The 21074-nt window shown below is 35.8% G+C and overlaps 1 protein-coding gene across 1 annotated transcript; it reads right to left on the bottom strand.

The window, feature by feature from the left end:
• Window positions 1–6492: 6492 nt before the first annotated feature.
• On the bottom strand, window positions 6493–7613 carry LOC131013690 (protein S40-7-like). Its single transcript, XM_057941817.1, has one exon. The coding sequence runs from the start codon at window positions 7275–7277 to the stop codon at window positions 6756–6758; it is 522 nt and encodes a 173-aa protein (XP_057797800.1). The 5' UTR covers window positions 7278–7613; the 3' UTR covers window positions 6493–6755.
• Window positions 7614–21074: the final 13461 nt, after the last annotated feature.

The following is a 21074-nucleotide window of genomic DNA, read 5'->3' as shown; positions in this document are numbered from 1 at the left end:
CACTTAATGAGTTCACCAGATTTTTAATATCGACTGTCATCCCCTGATAGAAGTATTGTAGCAAATCTCCATCATAAAATTGATGGTTCGGGCCGCTATCCACCAATCGTCTGAATCGGGTCCAGTATGTGCTCAATGACTCATTGTACTCCTGCTTCACTCCACTAATTTCCTTTTTTAGCGCATTCGTCTTGGTGGGAGGGAAAAAATATTACAGGAATAGCTTTTTCATCTCTGCCCATGAAGTGATAGAATTGGGTGGAAGACTCGCGAACCAAGAGTTCGCCTCTGCTGTCATAGTGAAGGGGAAAGCCGCCAATCTAAAGTGCTCCTCTGTAACTCCAGTGGGGCATTTCTAGACCTTGCAAATTTTGATGAATTCGCTCAAGAAAGTGTACGGATCTTCTCTCTTCTTGCCATAGTACTTCGGGAGAACATTAAGCAAACCAAGCTTAATCTGAATACCGGTAGCAGCCGCCGGCATCCGGATCAGAGTTGGGGGGTCATCAGCTTCGTGGCTGGAGAGGTCACAAAGTCTATGATCGTCAGCCGCCATTTCGCCTTCGGAAATCGCATCGGAAATCGACTCAACGTCTTCTTCACTTTCTATCTCTGCTTCTGGAAAGGTCCTGTTTGGGGAAACTGTCCCTCGTCGGCACGTGCAGCACTGGTTCAGCCTTGACCAACTGGTCTGTTTGGGCAGACAGTCCAAGTTCCAAATCCAGCGAATTCAACAACTTTCTCGCCTTAGCCTCTTTTCTTAGTTTCTTTGCAGTTTCTCGATCTCACAATCGAATAGGAGATTCGGTTTAGAAGATCTGCTCATAAACAAAAAGAAAATAAAAAGAAAAATAGATCAAAAGGGAAAAAAATTAAATTAACACCGTTCCCCGGCAACGGCGCCAATTTGTTGGACGTCGTTTTCCACCAAATAATTCCTACATAATTATCAAAACTAATTAGTATAATGATAAGCAGGGTCGATCCCACAGAGAGCAGGTAAAATCATTCAATTCCCTAAAACCTATATTTTTGGTGATGCCACCACGCCTTAATTTTGGGAAAATATGAATTAACCTAAGAAAGCAATTTAAATTAATTAAAATAACTCTAGAAATTAATTAAGAAAAGGTAACTCGGCTAGAATAAATCCACACTAATTCAAAGCACTGATCATCGACGCAAAGATTAATTAATCCCTATCAACCAACTAGTTATAAGATACCGTGATACGCACTGACATACCCCAATTCCTACTTACTGTGTCGATAGACGGCTGGATACGTCAGTCCTGCCTATTTCCCTTATTAAAATATAACCTAGCTGGATACGCCAGTCATAGATTTAATATTCTAATAGCAATAAAAAGAAGGAACCCAGTTTAGACCAATTATCCTAGATACTGGTAATAATTAATCCACCAATTTATTCCTACTACGAACATGGTAGCTTTATCACTAATCAGCCCTATTCCAACAATTACGGATTGGATGTGCTAATTGACTGTAATCCAATTTAATCTAAGTTGATCAGGCTTAAACAAAATCGGAATTATCTTTAATCCCTAGGAATAAATCAAAATCAATAGGAACCAATTTTAAAACCAATTAGGTCTCACAGATTGATAAATTAGTGTTTCATTATTCTCGTCGAATTAAAAGTTTAGCTACTCATAATTGAAAGAAAAACAATCAAATAAATAAAAGTAAACATGAAACAGGAAAATAAATTACAAGTAAAATAAAAGTCACCACTTGAATTTAAAATAAACCGTCTGCTTGATTCAATAATAGCCGCCAATCTTCAAAGTAACAAAAGCAAAAAAAAAAGAAATTCAAACTAATAAAATTGTTGCTCCCAGAATGATCTGCCCTCGTCTAATGCCTAAGGAATGAGTTCAAATTAAAAGTCTAACCTAATCAACTAATTATACTCCCCAAAAGTGGCGGCTATGTGTGTGTTCCAAACTAAAGGTTGAGGGAATTAATCCCTAAGGTGCCGCCCTAATCCAAAATATGGGCTTCGGCCGTTACAAATAATAAAACCCAAAATAAATTAGAGCATTAGTTTTGAGCTCAATAAAAAAAATTAGAACAATTTTTTCCAAACTCAATCTCTAAACTCCTTCATAAATCAACGCTTTCTTCATCAAAAACTCGACTTCCACTATCTCTTGATATCTACTAGCGTCCATCTTCATTCCATCTAATTCATGCGCCAAAATGTCACAAACCATGTAAAATCATATAAAAATCACGGCAACACACACTAAACTAGGTAACTAAAATACACACATCAGTTTATAAACATAAGACTTCTATTTAACACATTCGTATTAGGTCCTTAAAAATGTCTAATGAACTCAGAATATGTTCTAAGCACACCATTCACATATATAATAATAGTACGCCAAATTTTAAATAAATTCGTGTTTATTAAATGGATGCAGAACCCTAATTACCAAGATTAAGATTTTAATCAATAATTAAAAGTCGGGGCATGACATACTATCCCTCTTAAAAGAAATTTCATCCCGAAATTTGTACCACATAAAATAACTCTGTGTATTTATTTTTCTCGTTAGACTGTCGTCTATCCCTATCGTCCTTAAAGGATCTTGACTACCGGGATCAGTTTATTCCTTAGTACCTAATCCTTCTGATCTAAGATAGATTCAGATCCCTTTCATACTCATATCTAGACTAAGGATAATACTATCCTTATGGATCACATTCTTTGGATCATAAACATACTCCCTTGATAGCCACACATGTAACATATTGTACATATCTCCATAGCTTAGTAGCAACGCTAACCTGTAAGCTGTAAGCTATTAGGCCTATCCATTCTAGGACTTCATATGGTCCTATAAAATGGGGTCTAAGTTTACCCTCATACCGAATCTTACGATCCCCTTTTGATGGATAAACTTTAGAAAAACTCACTAGTCACAAATTATACGTCAATTCAATATTTATCACCATATGACTTTCGTCTATCCCGTGCCTATTTTAATACGTTGTTTGGTTTCACGCCTATCGTATCCAGCCCTAAGATTCTTTTGTCACCATTTCATCCAGTAAGGTGGCGATTCATATTTCCTCTCATATAAGGCCTCATAAGGCGTCCAATCGATAGTTGCTTTATAACTGCTATCATAAGCATCTCGAGGAGTGGCAAAATATGTTATCAGCTTTCAACTCTATCTAACACGACTGTCCTTAACATAACTTTTAAATGTCTAAAGTATTTCTTCAGACTGACTATCCACCTATAGGTAGAAGAATGTACTAAAACTTTAACCTTGTTCCTCATTCTTGTTGTGAGCTTATCGAGAATCTGGATGTAAACTTGAAATATCTGTCTGATATAATCGACCTTAGTACTCCGTGCAACATGCAATCTTTCTGACGTAAAGTTGGGCTAACTTATCGTATCCATGAGTGATTGGGATTGGTGTAAAGTGTGCACACTTCTCGACATATGTAGCCGGGTTACTATGTTTGATTTCGATAGTCCTATAACAAAGTCTATCTCTATATCATCCTATTATCTCAGAGAGATAATTCCCAGTAAGGATTTTGGTACTCCTTAGTCACAAGGCATTGCTTCTACGTTGAAATGTATCTTATTGAACATTGATACCTTACTAGTCATGTCTATGTTGTTCGAGCAGAGCTATTACGACTATCATTCTAAAAGCATTCTTGAGCTCTCAAACAACTCATAAGGAGACCTATCATTTGAACGTATAGGCAGTGAATCTAAAATGACAATATAAACTTTTATTCCTTCATCATTGAAGCATTGAGTCATGTGGGCATTAAATGCCCCTTTCAATATAACCTTTGCTTAAGCCGTAAGGATTCGAGAAATCCAACTTGACAATAATATCCATTGGTTCGTTAAGGCTCAATTCGTTCCAAACACGACGCTGAACTTGATTTCATGAGTTTAAAGACTTAAAATGACTATATGATTTAATGCAAAGCTTTAACTTATCGGTAATCAGGACATCTTTCAGCAAATGAGGTCACATCTCGTTTCATTCCCTCCAACAGAATTTTCTTTTAGATCTTAGTACTTCCTGGGCGGTAGTATAAAGGTTCCATGGGTTCGCTCAATACTTTATTCTTAAGTTCATCGCCATGGAGATGCATATCTCTCCTTCAAGGAAGATAACATCATCTAATTCTTTGTGGTAATTCTTGAGATTTCTTGCCCTTATTCTTACTCGTAGCTTTTCTAACTTCTCATTCATCCTTCGTGCTTTGATGCGTCTTCGACTTTTGGGCCATTTGGCCCTATTTTTCATTTCTTTTATGAGGCGACTAGGGGAGAAAACAGGTATTCGGGAGGACAAAGCTCAAAAAAGGGCATTTGCACGAAATATGGTTAGAATGAGAATTACTGGAACAAAACTATCCAACCTGTCAGACTGAAACTCCCAGGAAGAAAGCTCGGTGAAGTACCCTCAGAACCATTCGACGCGCTGGAACCTCTGAAGTGTACCACCTGGTATGAGGCCAACCGAAAGAAGCAGTTGGTAAGGCCATAACAGCAATCTCAGTCAGCACAAATGGGCTATATATGAACCAGGAAGAGAGCTCAGCGAAGTACCTTCAGAACAATTCGAGGGGTGGGAACCTCCAATGTGGATATTGTGTAGAGAACGTGCAAATTTGTAGTATAGTACCGTAATCACCGTTTAATAATACATATCTTAATTTAAACTATATTTGCCATATCATAACTTATTGAACATACCGTTAGAGCATCCGCATTGGTGCCTACTTGATAGTCTACTTGGTAGCTTACTTGATAAGAGGGGACCACATTGAGTAAAGAGGCCGCATTGGGATTACTTGATAGCCCACTTAATTTTTTTAGTTTTGATTTTTATGCTTTTCATTTAAATTTAATTTCTCAAATTTAAATAACACAATTTAATTAAAATTGAAATTGCATTAATTTAAAAATCCTAAAAATTACAAAAAAAAAAACATAAAGACATAATTTAAAACTACATAAATTAAAATTTTAGTCTAGATAAGTCAACGACGCTTGAGCACTTCTTGGACCATGAAGTTGTGCAATATCCTTTGTGCATCCGTCATGTGCGTAGTATCCGTGCTGAGAAGCTTCATATCGAGCTCCTCCCTCTTCAGCTCGTTCTTCTTGGCGTACTCGGCTGTGATTGCCTTCAGGTTCTGGTCGGATCTGTCCAACCTCTCCATGTATTCGGGTGGAGGCTCCGAGCTCTGCGACACCTTCCACTTTCCCTTCGCCGCTCTCGCCGCCTTCGCCGCTTTGTTTCCCATAGGCTGGGAAGACGAGATCTCCTCGCCAGACGCCGAGGTGATGAATTCGCCCGTCTCTGTAGTCTTCATCCTCTTGGAGGAATGGACGTCGCCCTCAAGATACATCGACTTGAACTTATGATTGTTCCGGAGAATTTTTCACGCGTTCCAATAGTTGAACGCGCTCTTAGTTGTGCTCCTACTTTTGAAAAGGATTTTGGCCTTGTCCCGAAGCATGTCGTCCAAATGGCCAGAAGGCCACCGGGTGCTCGTCTCTGTCCAAATTGCCTCCCACAGCCTTATATCCGAGCTCACTCGGGCCCAGTGCCCTTGAATTTGGCGGGGTTTGAGGTTGGCGCCGATGAGGGGGTTGACACGGGCAAGAATCCGTCCCCAATACATCTCCCCCTTTTGATCGGTCCCACGGATGGAGTCGTTGGTCTTCTCCGTTCAAATTTGGACGATAAGGTCCGTCTCCTCGAGGGTGTAGGTATAAGGGATAGTCCTTCCTTCCTCCTCCGGCGCCGGCTTGTCATGTTTGATCTTGTAGGCGATTTCCTTCCTCCGACTGCCTTTCTTTGATTTGGCGGCACTATGGGCTGTCGGCGGCTTCTCGCCGGTTGGAGGGTCATCCCCCAAGTTACATTCCGTAAAATCGGGATAATAGTCGCTGAAGAGATCGGGGCACCAATTTAAATCATATATATTTGGGTTGTGTGGATCCATGGAGATTGTAGAGAGAGGAAGAAGATTAAAGATGGTGGAGAGGAAATGGAAGTGGAAGAAATGAAGATGGTGGAAATGGAAGAAATAAAGATGGAAGAAAGGGGAATTTAAAGAAGAAGAAAAAAAAAGGAAAAAGCCAAACGATCGAATGGACCGAATTTCAAAAAACAAATCGAAAATGCCAAAATTCTGCCGATTTTAAAATTTGTTTTTTTTTTTGTTTTTAATTCCAACGCGTGTAAACACGCGCCTATATCAAACAAGATCGAGTGCTACTCGATCAATCGAGTAAGCCTCGAATAAGGCGACGCTGCATCGCCCTACTCGATCTCACCCTTACTCGAGTAGAGTGGATCGAGTAGGGCGTTACCAATGCTCTTATACTCTTATCAATAACGATAAAAAAATGATCAAACATTTATACACCGTATCAAATAAGCTACCTATAAATTTCTCCCATGTGGAAAAATCAACCAAAATTTTTCATTTCATATATTACATATGCTTGGAACATGCCAACATTACAAATCTCCCATTCATAAAGACTAAAGAAAACCTTGGACCCTACCATTAATTTCTTCAATAAATACTCCTTTACACCTAATAAAAAGCCTCCAATAGACCACCTTCGTTACTACGTGCTACACAATTAACACTAAATTAACCATATCGATATGGTTGAAAATAGATAATAATAGTATCATGACAGTGACATATACGTTCGCTAATCTATTCAATAAAACCAGTCTTGGTTAAAATAGCATTCCTGGTTTTGCTGAGGTCTCTTCCTTTGAGAGTCCTCCCAACTCCCTCGCACATTGAATGTGAAACAATCCTTGTTCTCGCAAGTCTTCTAGCCAACACTTCATGTGGAGGGGCCTCGTCCTCGCCCTCGTCCTCGTCTTCTGCATCAACTTTACTATCACAATTATGTGCGTCACATGCTCCATCCCGTGTAATTTTCTTTTTGTTCTTCTTTAGAATCTTGGAGCAGTCGGGAATCTCCACAGGGGCCGAGGACCGGTGGCGCGCCGCCCTTTGCGGCAGCGAGGACTCCTCTCCGCCGCCTTCGACGTGCCATGCATATGACGATGATGAGAAATCGCGTTTGCTTTTGGTTTTGGTTTTGGAGCTCGAGTTTGAACCTTCTCTTGCATTGATCATTGCCCACACTTCCTCTTCTTGAAGATCCTCAGCTTGATCCACCGCCTTCTTTCCGCCGCCGCTATAGCCACCGTAGGAATCTTCCATTTCTGCCGCTAAAAGTTAGGAAATTTGGTGGAGGTGTTTGATAAAAGAATTTATGTTTTTTTTTGGAACTAGTGAGTTGAACTAGAGCTTCTATACCGCAACATTTTTATTTCCCTCGATTGAGAGAGAAAGTAGGAGGGAGAGAGAGTGAGAGTGAAAGAGAGTGGCAAAATTCGTGAGAAATCACATTAATCAAGAACTCAAAAACGACCTAACTCGAAAACGAAAAAATGAACAGAACCTCGAAAACGACAAAAATCAAGAGGGATGTAGATAATGAGTCGAGCTATGGTTATTTATTTGGCCCTAAAAATAGCAAAAATGGCAGAGACGAATCAAATGATTTAACGATTCAGTAAACAGCTGTGTGTACTAACTCCACCTTATCTAAAAAAAAATTTATGTGGTGACAGTCTGCGGTACGGACAATAGTCCAAAACAACTACAGGAATTTCAAATATTTTAAGGAGATAGGAGATAGCAATATTATTACATCTCGGTCCCATTTAAGACTTGCTACTTTTCAATTTAGATCATTTTACTTCATTAACAGAAAATTTGTCATAATTCCATTTTCACTTCATTCATTAAAAAGTTATCATTATCACCTCCATTTATTTTAGGATTGGAATTAAATCTACCCACATTGATAAAACATCTTATAAAACTACCCACTTTGAAAGTTAAAGACCGAAAAGTACACTTGATGGTGATGGCTTGCTTGGTTTTTTGTAAAAGTTCTTACACTTTTCTTACACAAGTACAATTGTGTAAGAAAATGTATAAGATAGGTAGTTAAAAATGCACAAAATCAGATAAATGTGCAATTATTGTAAGATGATTGACGTATAATGCCCTAAGTTTGAAAATAATGAAGGTAAGTTTGTGTATAATAAAACAGTAATACGAGGATGTAAAAAATTGTACTTTAAGCATATTTGGAAAAAGAAAAAAATTCTGAACCTAATGCATACATTACCCGCCAGTAAAAAATAGCCGCTCGCAAAAGCCGCCGGTCATTTATCCTGGCGGCTTTTGCGAGCGGCTACTGATATTTTCTGCCTCACAGACCCAGTATCCGCCAGAAAATCGTACAACGGAGCCAGTAGCCGCCCTATCTTTTTTGTTAGCGGCTACTGATGGCAAAAATAATTTTATGGCGGATACTTTACTTTTTGGCTATAGAATATTATTTAATTTCCGAATATATGAATTTCAAAATAATTGGTATATAATTTCTTATTATTTTATGTGCAAGTCTATTATTTTATGTGCAATCAAATCATGCATAAAGTGAGTGTTATTACCCCCACTATAATCCAAATTTTGGCAGATTCACTATCTCTCATATTTCTCATCCATGTGTACTTCTTGTACTGTAAATATTTCACTATCTCTCATATTTTCCCTTGTAAAATTAAATAAAAATCTAAAAATAACGATGCATATGTAACAATAAAAATTCACGAAGGATAAAAATTCACAATTATGTTAATTATAAACAATTTTTTTTTTGAAGCGAATAACACAAGTACCCGCCAGTAATTAGTAGCCGATGAACAGTAGCCGCCGGTCACAAACGTGAGCGGCTACTGCGGCCGGCTACGAATTACTGGCGGATAAGTGGTTCATTGGTTTCAAAAAAAAAATTTGATTAAGAATTGACATAATCGTGAATTTTTTGGCCTTCGTATTAATGTTTGTAACACACAAACGTCCCCTAATTTATTCAAAATTTTCAAATCTATTTAATCTTATAATGCATGAAAGTGACGTGAGTTCACATTTTCTCACATTTTGTACCAATTTTAACTGTTTTCTTACACAACTCTTACACAATTTCCATCATCATCAACTTTTACACAAAAAACCAAGCAAGCCATCACCATCAAACTTGCTTTTCGGTCTTTGACTTTGAATGTGGGTAGTTTTGCAAGATGTTTTATCAATGTGGGTAGATTCCCCTATTAACACTTTATAAAAATACTAGATTTATACAACTACACTCACATTTAAAATGAAATATTTAATTACTTCACTGACAACTTTACTCACATTTTATTCAAACTCGTATCGTCAATAATTTAGTTTTTTTATGGACAAATGAAGTACGAAATATCTCATTTCATTTTGGGGCACTCAACACATAACAAACAATTTGAACATAATTTATAAATAATTCATATAATATGCCAACAAAAATTATTTTCAACATTCTCATCTTTACTTGTTTAGACAAACTACATCAAAATAGTAACTCCTTCGTCCCGCGAAATTTGAACAATTTCTTTTTGGCACGAGTTTTAAAGAGTTACTCTCTCCGTTCTACTTTAATAGGTTCATTTCTTTTGGACACAAAGATTAAGAAACTTATTTTTTATGAGAAAAGTGGCGTGATCCACACCAATTAAATACTCCCCCCGTCCCACTTATCTTGACACATTTTTCTTTTTTGTTTGTCCTATTTATAATGGCACTTTCCAAAAATAATATGTGGTGTCTACCTTCTCTACACTTATCAAATAAATGGTCTCCACCAACTTTACACTCTTAGCACCTTATTCTTAATCTTTGTGCCAAAAACAAATGTTCCAAGATAAGAGGGAGGGTACGTCCCAAAAATGAAAACGAGCATATTAGAGTGGACGGATGAAGTAGTATTTTATGTGTTAAGTGTGATATGTGAAAAAGTGAATAAAGGGAAGAACTTTTTTTTTTATAATTTAACAGTATTAAATAAAGAAATTTAAAGGGCGCGTCAGAGGGGACTCGAACCCAAGACCTTTGGTCTTAGGGTTAACCTCTTACTGCTTGGCCAACACACGCACACAAAAGGGAAACAATTTTGTCATATAAGGAAAATGCTCGAACTTTACGGAACAATTCGAAAATAAATACTGCTCAAGCTTCACGAGACTGGGGTATTTTTTAATTTTCAATTCTATTATAAACAATGCACTTTATACTGAAATCACCTATACCTTAATATCTATATTCAAAATAAACAAGACATTTCAAACGTATATATATATTAGAGAGGTCAACTAGCTACTCTTTTGGAATATAACAATGTAAATGTCAAATTTACCAGTTTCGGTAAGGCAGCACACATCATATCTACTTTTCATGAGCATGGGTTTTCCAGTCATTTTCGATATTTTCATTAAGATTTGTTTTATATATTGTAATTATTTTGTATTATGATAATTAATTGTCTCAAAATAAACAAAAATTTGGATTGTATTTACTTTTGTATATGAACTTGATAACTTATCCCAAAATATCTTTTTTGTGATTTTGAAAATGAACTTTATAATTTATCTCAAAATACATGAACTTCACTCTTTTTTAAAATTCTCACTGCTTTCAAACCGAAGCTCACATGCAGCCACATGAAAATCAAGATAATCGTTTAGATTTCGAGTTGGTGAGAAAATTCAAAAAGCTTAAAAAATCGTGTGTGTTAAAAAAATTACAATTAAGTTCACGGTAAAACCAAATTAAACAAATTAAATGAAACCAGAGCTTCGAAATTTATATGCCAAAGTGAAAATGACCAAAGTTCATGTAATTTGAGGCGGATAACTCTTTCGTATTAAATGCGTCCACGTTCTGTTAAAAAGTCATCATTATGAATGTTCTAATTAAAATGAATAAACTTCTAACTCATCTCGTGTGGATGACTGCACCGCACCATGCGACAGCATTAAACAATTAAGATTTAATTAAATACTAATTGAAAATTAATAAAGTTCTAACTATGGATGACTAATTTCTAATTAGTGTGAACTTAAAAAAAGTATGATGCGAGATGCCGTGTATATCTACCTCTAATCGGGGATTAGTAAACCACAAGTGGGGATTAGTGAACTCTAATACTCCTTCCATCCCAATATTAATGGTCACTTTTTTTCAGCACGAAAATTAAGAAATTGATTGTTATGTTTGAATTGAGTGTGGCCCACCAAAATTAATGAGTTAATTAAAAAATGAGGGGATGATTGTTGGCCGCTGTTTCACCTTCTTTTCCGGCGATGGTGTCTAATCTCAACACAATCCCACCACCACAATTAATCCACAATCCCACCACCACTAATCCAGTTTTTGGAGCCATCATCCAAGAAAATCTCCATACAATCCCACCACCACTAATCTAGTTTTCAACCCAACACAAATCTAGAGTTGCAGACAAATCTCGAGGTCATTAATGGAGATTGCAGAGATCTGCCATATCGTTCCAGTGACAAGGCTCGTCGAGATTCGTGTGGGATGACAAATCGCGGCCCACCCCGCGCTATGCCGCCTACCTTTTTACCGTGAAAGAATACACCCAAATCGTGGCCTACTCCCCATCTCTCCCTCCGGATCTATTCTCAGATCCAGGCATTGACACCGCCTGGAAGATCGCACGGCCGGAAGACCGCTGCTGTGGAGCCCTAGATCCTCCATTCGTGGCCCCCACTCTCTTCCTATTTCTGGTGACATCAACCGATCTACGCCTTCCCGCCGTCAACTGATGCGTCTTCGACTTTTGGGCCATTTGACCCTATTTTTCCCTTTTATTTGAGTCAGTTCAGGTCATTCCGAAAAAAATGATATTGTGGAGGAGGAAGGTCCAGTAAGAGGCAAAATGGAGAAACGTGGTCGGAATGGGCATTACCAGCCCAGATTGCATGTCATGTTTACCAACACGGAGCCGAGGCGTAGTACCCCTCAGTGAGATGTGAGAATCCCGAAGCATACCACCTGGTATGAGCCAAACCCGGGGAAGCAATCCGTTCGACCACTACCAGAAGAAGCAACCAGCCGAAGCAAAAAAAAAAAGTAAATCAAGAAGATTTGATGGAAGATTACAGGAGGATAGAGAAGGAGCCGAAAGAATATAGAAAAGGGGAAGGTTGACTCAAGATTGCAGCTGGAAAATATTTTCAATCGGATCAATCAAAGATTGAGCTAAAGAAGGAAAGAAGATCTCGATGAAGATATAGAGCTGGTGCAGCTAGGGTTGCCTTCTACCAATCATCAGTATTTAAAGATGAAGATGTGCAACGGGGGAAGAACTTTGGCAAACTTTTGACTCTTGAAAGAACCTTTTCAATTAAGCTACATTTGAACTTTATCATTTTACATTCAGAAACAATCCCATTTATATTTTTCTTTAGTTTATCAAACACTTATTCACTTTTAGTAGTTGTAATCGCAAGGACGACGGTCTCGAGCATTTCGATCCGGGTATTTTGTTTATTATCTATTCCTACTTTGCATTGTGTTTGTTTTTATGAATACATTTCAATTAGTGTTTGTGTATTTCAATATGTGTGAGTAGTCTCCTTGGTGAAATTTGAGTAGAGGAAATAATTGTTGTCGATATGTAAATCTTTCATGAGGTATTTATGCTTTTGGTTGAGTCTAGTGGTTTCGAATGGATTTGTGCCGAATCATGGACAGTAGGAGCCTAACGGGTGATCTCCGTTCGGTAAAGGGCTGTCCATGTCAAGCAAAGGTCATGGTATACCAGGACGTGACAACCAGTATACCCAGAACCGAGTAGTTGAGCAGCATCAATAAAAGGTGTTGTAGATCCGAAAGGCAAGGTAAAGATTGATGGGATACACTGTCCTTTCTTGGTCTTGGGCTTCTCTAACAACTACCCATCAACTGTGACGAGACATAAAGCCATGTTTATCAAACGGGGAAATCGACTACTGTGTCGTAGCATTCCTATGACCGGTCGACCTTCAAGCCGGAAATATTTGAGTCCGGGAGGCATGTGTTACTAAAAGTACGGAGTCGGGGACCTTGGGAGATAAGGTTGGTGAGGGTCATACTTGGAGAGTATCGGGCATGACTACTACCTAAGGAGAAGTGAAGCACTGCCTTATGACCGGAGAATGTGTGATCTTCGGACCAAGTGACTACAAGGGATTCAACCATCCCAAGTGTGAAGAGTAATCTCTTGAAACGCCCCAATGTTTATGATCGAAACCAATATCGACAATAATCAAGACCTAACTCAAATCTTACCCCTTGTTATATTTGATCTTTTTTTAGTTTAATTGCGCAGGTTACAATAGGTTGAGTACACTGAGAATAAAGTGGTTCCTCACTCCTCGTGGGATTCGACCCTATACTTGCTACTAAGACTAGCCAGTCTGTTGTGGGCATAGGAGCGTGTATTGTCCGTCTGGGACCTACACAGGTATTTTGATCATACCATGCGACGGGTGCGTGTCATCAACTACGCCACCTCTCTGGTTTACCAGAGATGGCAAAGTCGCCATCGTCGTCGACCACCCTCAGATCCCTTATTCTTCTTCTTTTGGACGCTTCTTCTCACTGCACCTATTCCATCTTCTTCTCCAGACACCAAATCCTGAGAGGCGTTAGGCGGCCGCGCGCGGCCATGGGTGTGGTGATCGGTGCAGCTGGGCAGCGGCCGGTGCTACTTAGGGGTGACCACCCAATCTGGGATGTCAGGGGGCAGGTGGTGGGGGTTTGTGTTTATGTTTGTGTGTTTATTTAGAGAGGTTAGGGTTAATTAAAAAAAATAATTAAATTAACTAATTGGGCTAAAGGGAGTAAATATTTCTATTTTGAGAAAGTGGTCATTTTTAGTAGGACAAACCAAAATGGAAAGGTGACCACTTTTATTGGGACGGAGGGAGTATATGGGATGAGAATAGTGTCCCACAGTTTTATGTGCTCTACTGTGTCTTATTTTTATATTAATTATTTTAAAAATATTTTTTATAAAAATAAAATTTATTATGGTTAAGGTACAAATCCACCCATAAACTAGACACCCCTAGAGCGTATCTCTCCATATTTTCGACGTTGGCTCAAATAAACCCCCAAAGTCCATGAAAAGGGTACATTTAAACCCAGTGCTTAAACGGTAGAATCACGTCGTTAACTTAATTTTTTTTTAATTTCTGAGTGGGACCCACTATCCACCACCACCCCCTCCACTTCACCATCTCTGCAAAACCTTCTCGGCGTGATTCCGCCATTTAAGCACTAGGTTTAAATGTACCATTTTCATGGACTTTGGGGGTTTATTTGGTCCAACGTTGAGACTGGGGAGGGATACGCTCTAGGGGTATCTAGTTTAGGGGTGAATTTGTACCTTAATCCAATTTATTATTACCTTCGTCTACAAAAAATAATCCTAGTAAGATATGCCAAGGATTCTAACAAAAATGATTATTGTATTGTGAGTGGAGAAAGAATCTCACTTAAAAAGTAGTGTTTATAATGATATTTCCTTCGTCCACAAAAAAACAATCCTAGTAAAGGATGACACGGATTTTAATAAAAATGGTTATTGTATTATGCGTGAAGAAATAGTCACACTTAAAAAGTAGTCTTTATAATGATAATTAATTATAGGGTTAAGTATCAAATTATAGTCAAACAATCCTAGACTTTGGTTCAATTAAACGCCTTAAGTCTTAAATTTGGTTTAATTACACCCTCTGCACTAACAGTTGTTGAACTCTGTTAAGTATTTTAAATACTTTTTTCATTGGTGGTGGAAACACGCCAGAAAGTGAAGAACAACAGTTCTCCGGCCAAGAAGACATAGAAGGTGATAAGGGTGGATAAGAAGCATCTCAGACAAAAGCAAGTTAGGCTTATGGAGTAGAAAAATGCGATAGAGAGGAATAGGAAGAAGTTGGGGATGAAGTTATTGAGTCGTGTATTTAAGAAGTCGAAGCAAAGCACTGGATTCAAGTTTGATTTCCAGATAGAGGATGAAGTGAAGCAGATCTTCAGCACTTGGGCTGATGAGGTCGTCCAGGAGTATTCGGCATATGGTCTTCTTCTTCCCATCGGTGACGAAACACGAGAGCGTGTACAAGTTGTTGTTGTTTGATATTATTCGCCACGACACGGCGCTCAAGGCGTCAGTGATGGGGCTGGAGCTGCTGCTCTTCACTTTCTGGCGTGTTTCCGGCGTGTTTCCACCAACAATGAAATAAAAAAAATTAAAAATAAAATACTTGACGGAGTTAAATAACCGTCAGGGCAGAGAGTTTAATTGAACCAAATTTAAGACTTTAAGGGTTTAGTTGAACCAAAGTCTAGTTTAGGGAGTCAAAAGTAAAAAGGGTGTCAATGTTAGGGGTGGATTTGATACTTACCGCCTAATTATATTTTAAGTCCAGAATAGGGCCTAGCATGTGATAGATAGTTTCTCAAAATAGAAAATGAATAATTTTTGTGGACATCCGAAAATGACAAAAAATGACTATATTTTGTGGACGTGGGAAGTAATTAATTGTATTTTGAGTGGAGAATATGGTCCACCATGTAATAGACTGTTCCAAAAATGGAAATTGACTAATTTTTGTAGACATCCCAAAATAGCAAAAAATGGACTATTTTTTGCAGACGAATGCAGTATTTTTTTTTAAAATTGTTACACTTAAAGAAAGGAAAAACACACTCACACTCTAGCCTTCTAAGTGACTCGAACCCTCGACCTATTGGTTGGAGGAGAAGCGGACGAATGCAATATAACACTATGAATTATAGTTAATTTTTATTTCAAAAATTTAAATTTTTTGAAAGTATATACCATGACTTTGAATTTATCAACCTATTATTAGCTTATAAAAGTGAAATTAAATTATAAAAAATAATTATATACCCTAATTTGATATAATAAATCCTAATTAATAATCACGAAATTAAATTAAAGCATACAAAGTTGAAATTAAAGAAAAATAAGAAAATAAATAAAAATGAAAGTGAACACGAAGTGGGACATTAAGCGTGGTACACTGAATCTTCATCCCAAATATAGAGGTTATTAGAGGATTACTGAAGTCTAACTGAATTAATGCACGTGCATTTAAATGCGCACAAACTTTTGCCAGAAACAAAAATATACGTTGTGTTATTGAATTTGAGACTTTTTAACTTCAATATTACTCATTTTATCATTAGATCATTATGAAAGAATGACTAATTCATAGAACATGTGGTGAAATTTGGCGCAACATGTAATAGTAGTACATACGAAGATACGGTATCACAAAATGTATCAACATAAGAAAGAACAATACGCAGAGAATGATAACCCAGTTTGTTGATAAAACACCTACGTCTGAGGGGCCTCGCCATGGAAAATCGATCCACTATATGAAGTTAAGATATCTTCTGAAAACCTCGCCAATGGTGGACAATTAAAAACTAGACATAAACTAACTTCCTAGGCGTGAACACCGACGTCTACCACCTGATCCCTTGATAAACAAGAGCCAAATAAAGAAGAGATTACAACTCTTTTACCATGTACGCTCAATAGTGTATTCCTCACAAACACTCTTCTGCTAGAACAAAGAAAGGTACTAGTATCAGAAATTTCACCACAGACAACAAGTTCGGGGGGACATCTAGCAAGAACACAAAAATTCTCGATTACATAGTGAGAGCAATTTGGCACGATTTTTTCCACCATCTTAAATGAAATATTGTCTTCTTAAATAGCTTTCACGTCTCCAATCTTCTCTAGCAGCAGAAGAGTTTTAGCTCGATGAGGACACAATAAACGAGAACAAAGTATATCCGTAATTGCGATCCAATAAAACTTCAACAAATCTGGAGAAACAAAATCGTGCATATCCAAAAGAATCGCCTAAAGATAATACTTCAAATTGTTGCTGAAAATCTGCAAAGTATAAGCTTCGCGTTGTCTCAGACAAAATTAGTACATCAAATGATTCAGTACTATCATCAAGAAGTACATCGACTGATACTTGCAAATTGTCTATTTAATGACAATATAATAGAGTATAACATATACTCTAACACGTTCTACCACTTTTAGTGTTTCAGATTTTGATTTTTTTTTCTTTTGTATTTTAATATTTTTTTATGCTTTAGTTTATTTTTGTTATTATAATTAGGGTTTCTATTAGGGTATAAATTATTTTTTTATAATTTATATTTACTTTTAGGATTAATTGCATGTAAATACACCAATTTTGGCCTAAATTCATTTTTGATGCGTCTTTAGAATAAAATATACGAACTTTATATAGACGCCATGCAGATGCCATGTCATTTCTGATGAGCCGCGTAGATGCCATGTCATTTTTTCACATGTGGAAAGTGAAATCAGAGTCAAAATTGAACAACTAATAATGTTTTTATATTTTATTGAATTTTTCTAAGTATGCATCAAAACTGAATTTTGGCAAAAATTGGTGTATTTACATGCAATTATCCCTTACTTTTATTAGTTAATAATTCATTTATTAGGATTGATGAATCCAAAACTGGGGTATAAATTTTTATAACTAAAAATTAAGTATATAATGCATAATATTAAAATAAAATATATTTTGTACAAAATATTATACTCCCTTCGTCCGCGATATCGTTTCCACATTGTGGACGGCACGGGTTTTAAGAAAAGTGGTGGATTGTAGTGGATATGTAGTTAGTGGAGTTTGGGTCCCATAATTGTTGTGAGTGGAAGTTTGTGGACCCTACTTCTATAAATGGAAGTGGAAAAGATATCGCGGACGGACCGAAATGGCAAATGTGGAAACGATATCGCGGACGGAGGGAGTATATAATAGTTGAACACGGTGGAACACACAAAATTATGAACACTGACCCACCCCACACAAGTATAGGTCTTTTCAAAATAACCTCACTTTAGTACTACAATGATGTGTTTACTTGGAAGTACAATGATAAGCTCCATTAACCCCTTTATACTTTGTTTGCTTTTACGTAACAAAAAATTTAGGCATTATCGTATAAAATTTCAAGTAATACCTTTTCTCTTGGGCAAAGTATAATTTTATAGCTTGGGAAGAGTATTATAATTTTGTACCACTTTATAAAGAGTGTCATTAATACTCTCTTCATCGACAAAAAATAATCCTAAAAGAGGATGACCCGAGTTTTAATAAAAATGGGTTGAGTGTATTGTGAGTGGAGAATAAGTGCCACTTAAAAGGCAGTATTTTTTTTTGACAAACTTAAAAGGTAGTAATTAATCGTATTGGAAGTGGAGGAAGATGCTTATCATGTGGTAGAAAATATAAATAAGTAGATGTATTGAATATAATAAGTAATTAGGTATTGTCCAAAAATGAAAACTAATTTTTATGAAAGTTTCAAAATGACAAAAAGATGCTCCCTTTGTCCAATTTCATGCCCTTTTGAAAATGACACGAATTTTAACAAAATAGTTGAGTTTGATGTGAGTGGAGTAAGGATCCTACATTTATTAGAGTGTTAAAATGATTAAAATGGAATAAACATTCTACCTTTTACGAGGCACAAAAACTTTAGTGCGCTCCCACATAAAATTAGCGTACAATGCGCTCCTTTCGCCTGCTTTTTTTTTTTTTTTTTACATTAAAAGTGTTATTTAAAAGGTCGTTTTCATAGTAAAAAGATACTAATCTTATACGTAAACGACACTTTTACTCACAGTAAATGACCTTTTTATTTACGGTAAATGATAATCAATATAATATTGCTTATTTCTTAATTTAATTAAATGATACTATTTACTTTAATAAATAGTAATACTTTTTATATATGTAAATGACATTTTCAATATATGTAAATGACCCTATTTTTATGTCAAACAAAAAAATTTAATAAATGACATTATTTGATTTCATAAATGATATTTTCTGTAAATGTAAATAACACTATTTAACTATGTATTATAAATGACACTTTTAATAATATAGAATGATATTTTTAATTATTGCAAATGATACTTCATAAATGATATTTTTTTATAAAATTAAATGATATTTTGTATAAAAATAAATGATATATTAAAAATGACACTTTTAATGCATGCCAAAACACTTTTAGTATGTGCAAATAATACTTTTGAAAGGGCTGGTTTTTTTTTTTTTTTATAAATATCGATAAATTAAAAAATAAATGTTATTGGACCGCCCAGAACAGTGCAAGCGCTAGAGGCCCAAAAAAGGCGCTAGAAATAGAGGCTCATTAGATGTGATTCAAACTCCCGACGTTCACCTTATTCAGGCGTCACCCAACCAACTGAGCTAGTTCTGGTATAAAAGTCATTTATTTAATATATATATATAACTTCACTGGAGCACATAGAAGACCGACTCTTTATGAGGTTGTGTGGAATAATTTTATTAAAAATAGATAATAACATCATGAAATTGGGGGACAAACTAAAATATATAACAAAATAGACATGAAATTGAGGGATGATCGGATGAGAGTATTGTTTTGTATGAACGAATGGAATATATATCACACAAAATAAATAAGATATAAACAATATGATTTTAATTTAAATAATAAATTTATTAATCGTAATATTATTCTTCTATTTAAAAAAAATACATTAAATACACGTAATTTGTTTTTAATTGATACAAGTACGTAAGTAAAATGATTATTACGATCCGTACAGTTCACATGTATCGTGGTGCTATATATTTATAATGTAATAAATAAAAATTATAGTGGGCCAGGGAAATTCAGTAGATAATTGATAAACACGAATTGAATCAAGTAGGCTGAATTGCTTCCTAGAGTAGAAGGGGCCTAGCCTAGATAGGAGGATTTTATATAGGAAGAGGGATTGAGAGGTCATACAACTCTGAACGACCTTTTCCTGGACAGTGACTCGACAGTAGTAAATACATATTGCACCCAAACATCTCGGGAACTAATCATTTCCAAACAAACATTTTCAGTTCCTATCATTTTCTACTCTAAAAAAAAAAAAAGTGACTATATATCATTTCCCCTTAACTATTTCAAATGGTTTATTTCTATGCTTTAATTAATATTAGAGCAAGAGGGAAAAATTTAGGGTTAAATGCATATCTTCTCATGCAGCCTAACATAACAAAAAGAAAACAAAGAAGAGTTGGAAGAGCGTGATAGTTTGGATGGCCGATTATACTACTTAGGTCTTTATCTTGCTAGTAATTGATTGAATTAATATATTTAATCTGTTCTCTTAAAATATATCCATTTTTAAATGATGGTAGTGATTTTTGGCCACCTGGGTGTCTAGACACCTAGCCAAAAACCGGTTTTTTACTTAAGATTTAATTTGACAGGTTTTTGGTATTTTGTGATTTGGCTAAAATATCATTTCCATAAAATACTCAACCTATTTTTTAGTATATTTCGGTTTTCATATAATCCGAATTTTCAGTTTGTTTTTTTCCAAATTTTTCAGTTTTTTTTTTCGAAAATCATATTTTTTTATTTGGAAAATTGATTTTTTTTTTCAATTTTTTTTATTTGTTTCCGAAATTTTATTATTGATTGGTTACCAGTACTTGATTTGTTTTCAGATATTATTTTTTTCGAATTAATATTTATTTTTAATCAAAAAATTAATTTTTTTTTTGAAAATTATGTTATTTTATTTGTTTCCACTGATTTGGATATTCTTCTAAAAATAACCCTAGATTTGTTTCCACTAATTTAGAGATTATCATTATCCTAAAAATAATCCTAGACTTTTTCCACTAATTTAGAGATTCTCATTCTTCTAAAATTAATCTTAGATTTTTTCCACTAAGTTAGAGATTCTCATTCTCCTAAAAATAATCCTAGATTTGTTTCCACATATATATTTTTTTTCAATAATTATTTTATTTTTTTCGAAAATTATGTTAATTTTATTTGTCTCCACTAATTTAGAGATTCTCAAAATAATCCTAGATTTGTTTTCATATATATATATATATATATATATGTATATATATATATATATTTCCAATAATTATTAAAAAAAACATTTCGAAGATG

Source organism: Salvia miltiorrhiza, chromosome 2 (assembly GCF_028751815.1).
Source record: "Salvia miltiorrhiza cultivar Shanhuang (shh) chromosome 2, IMPLAD_Smil_shh, whole genome shotgun sequence".
In the NCBI taxonomy this organism is placed as follows: domain Eukaryota; kingdom Viridiplantae; phylum Streptophyta; class Magnoliopsida; order Lamiales; family Lamiaceae; genus Salvia; species Salvia miltiorrhiza.
The sequence above is the reverse complement of the archived record's forward strand: the minus strand, read 5'-3'. Positions and strand labels throughout refer to the sequence as shown.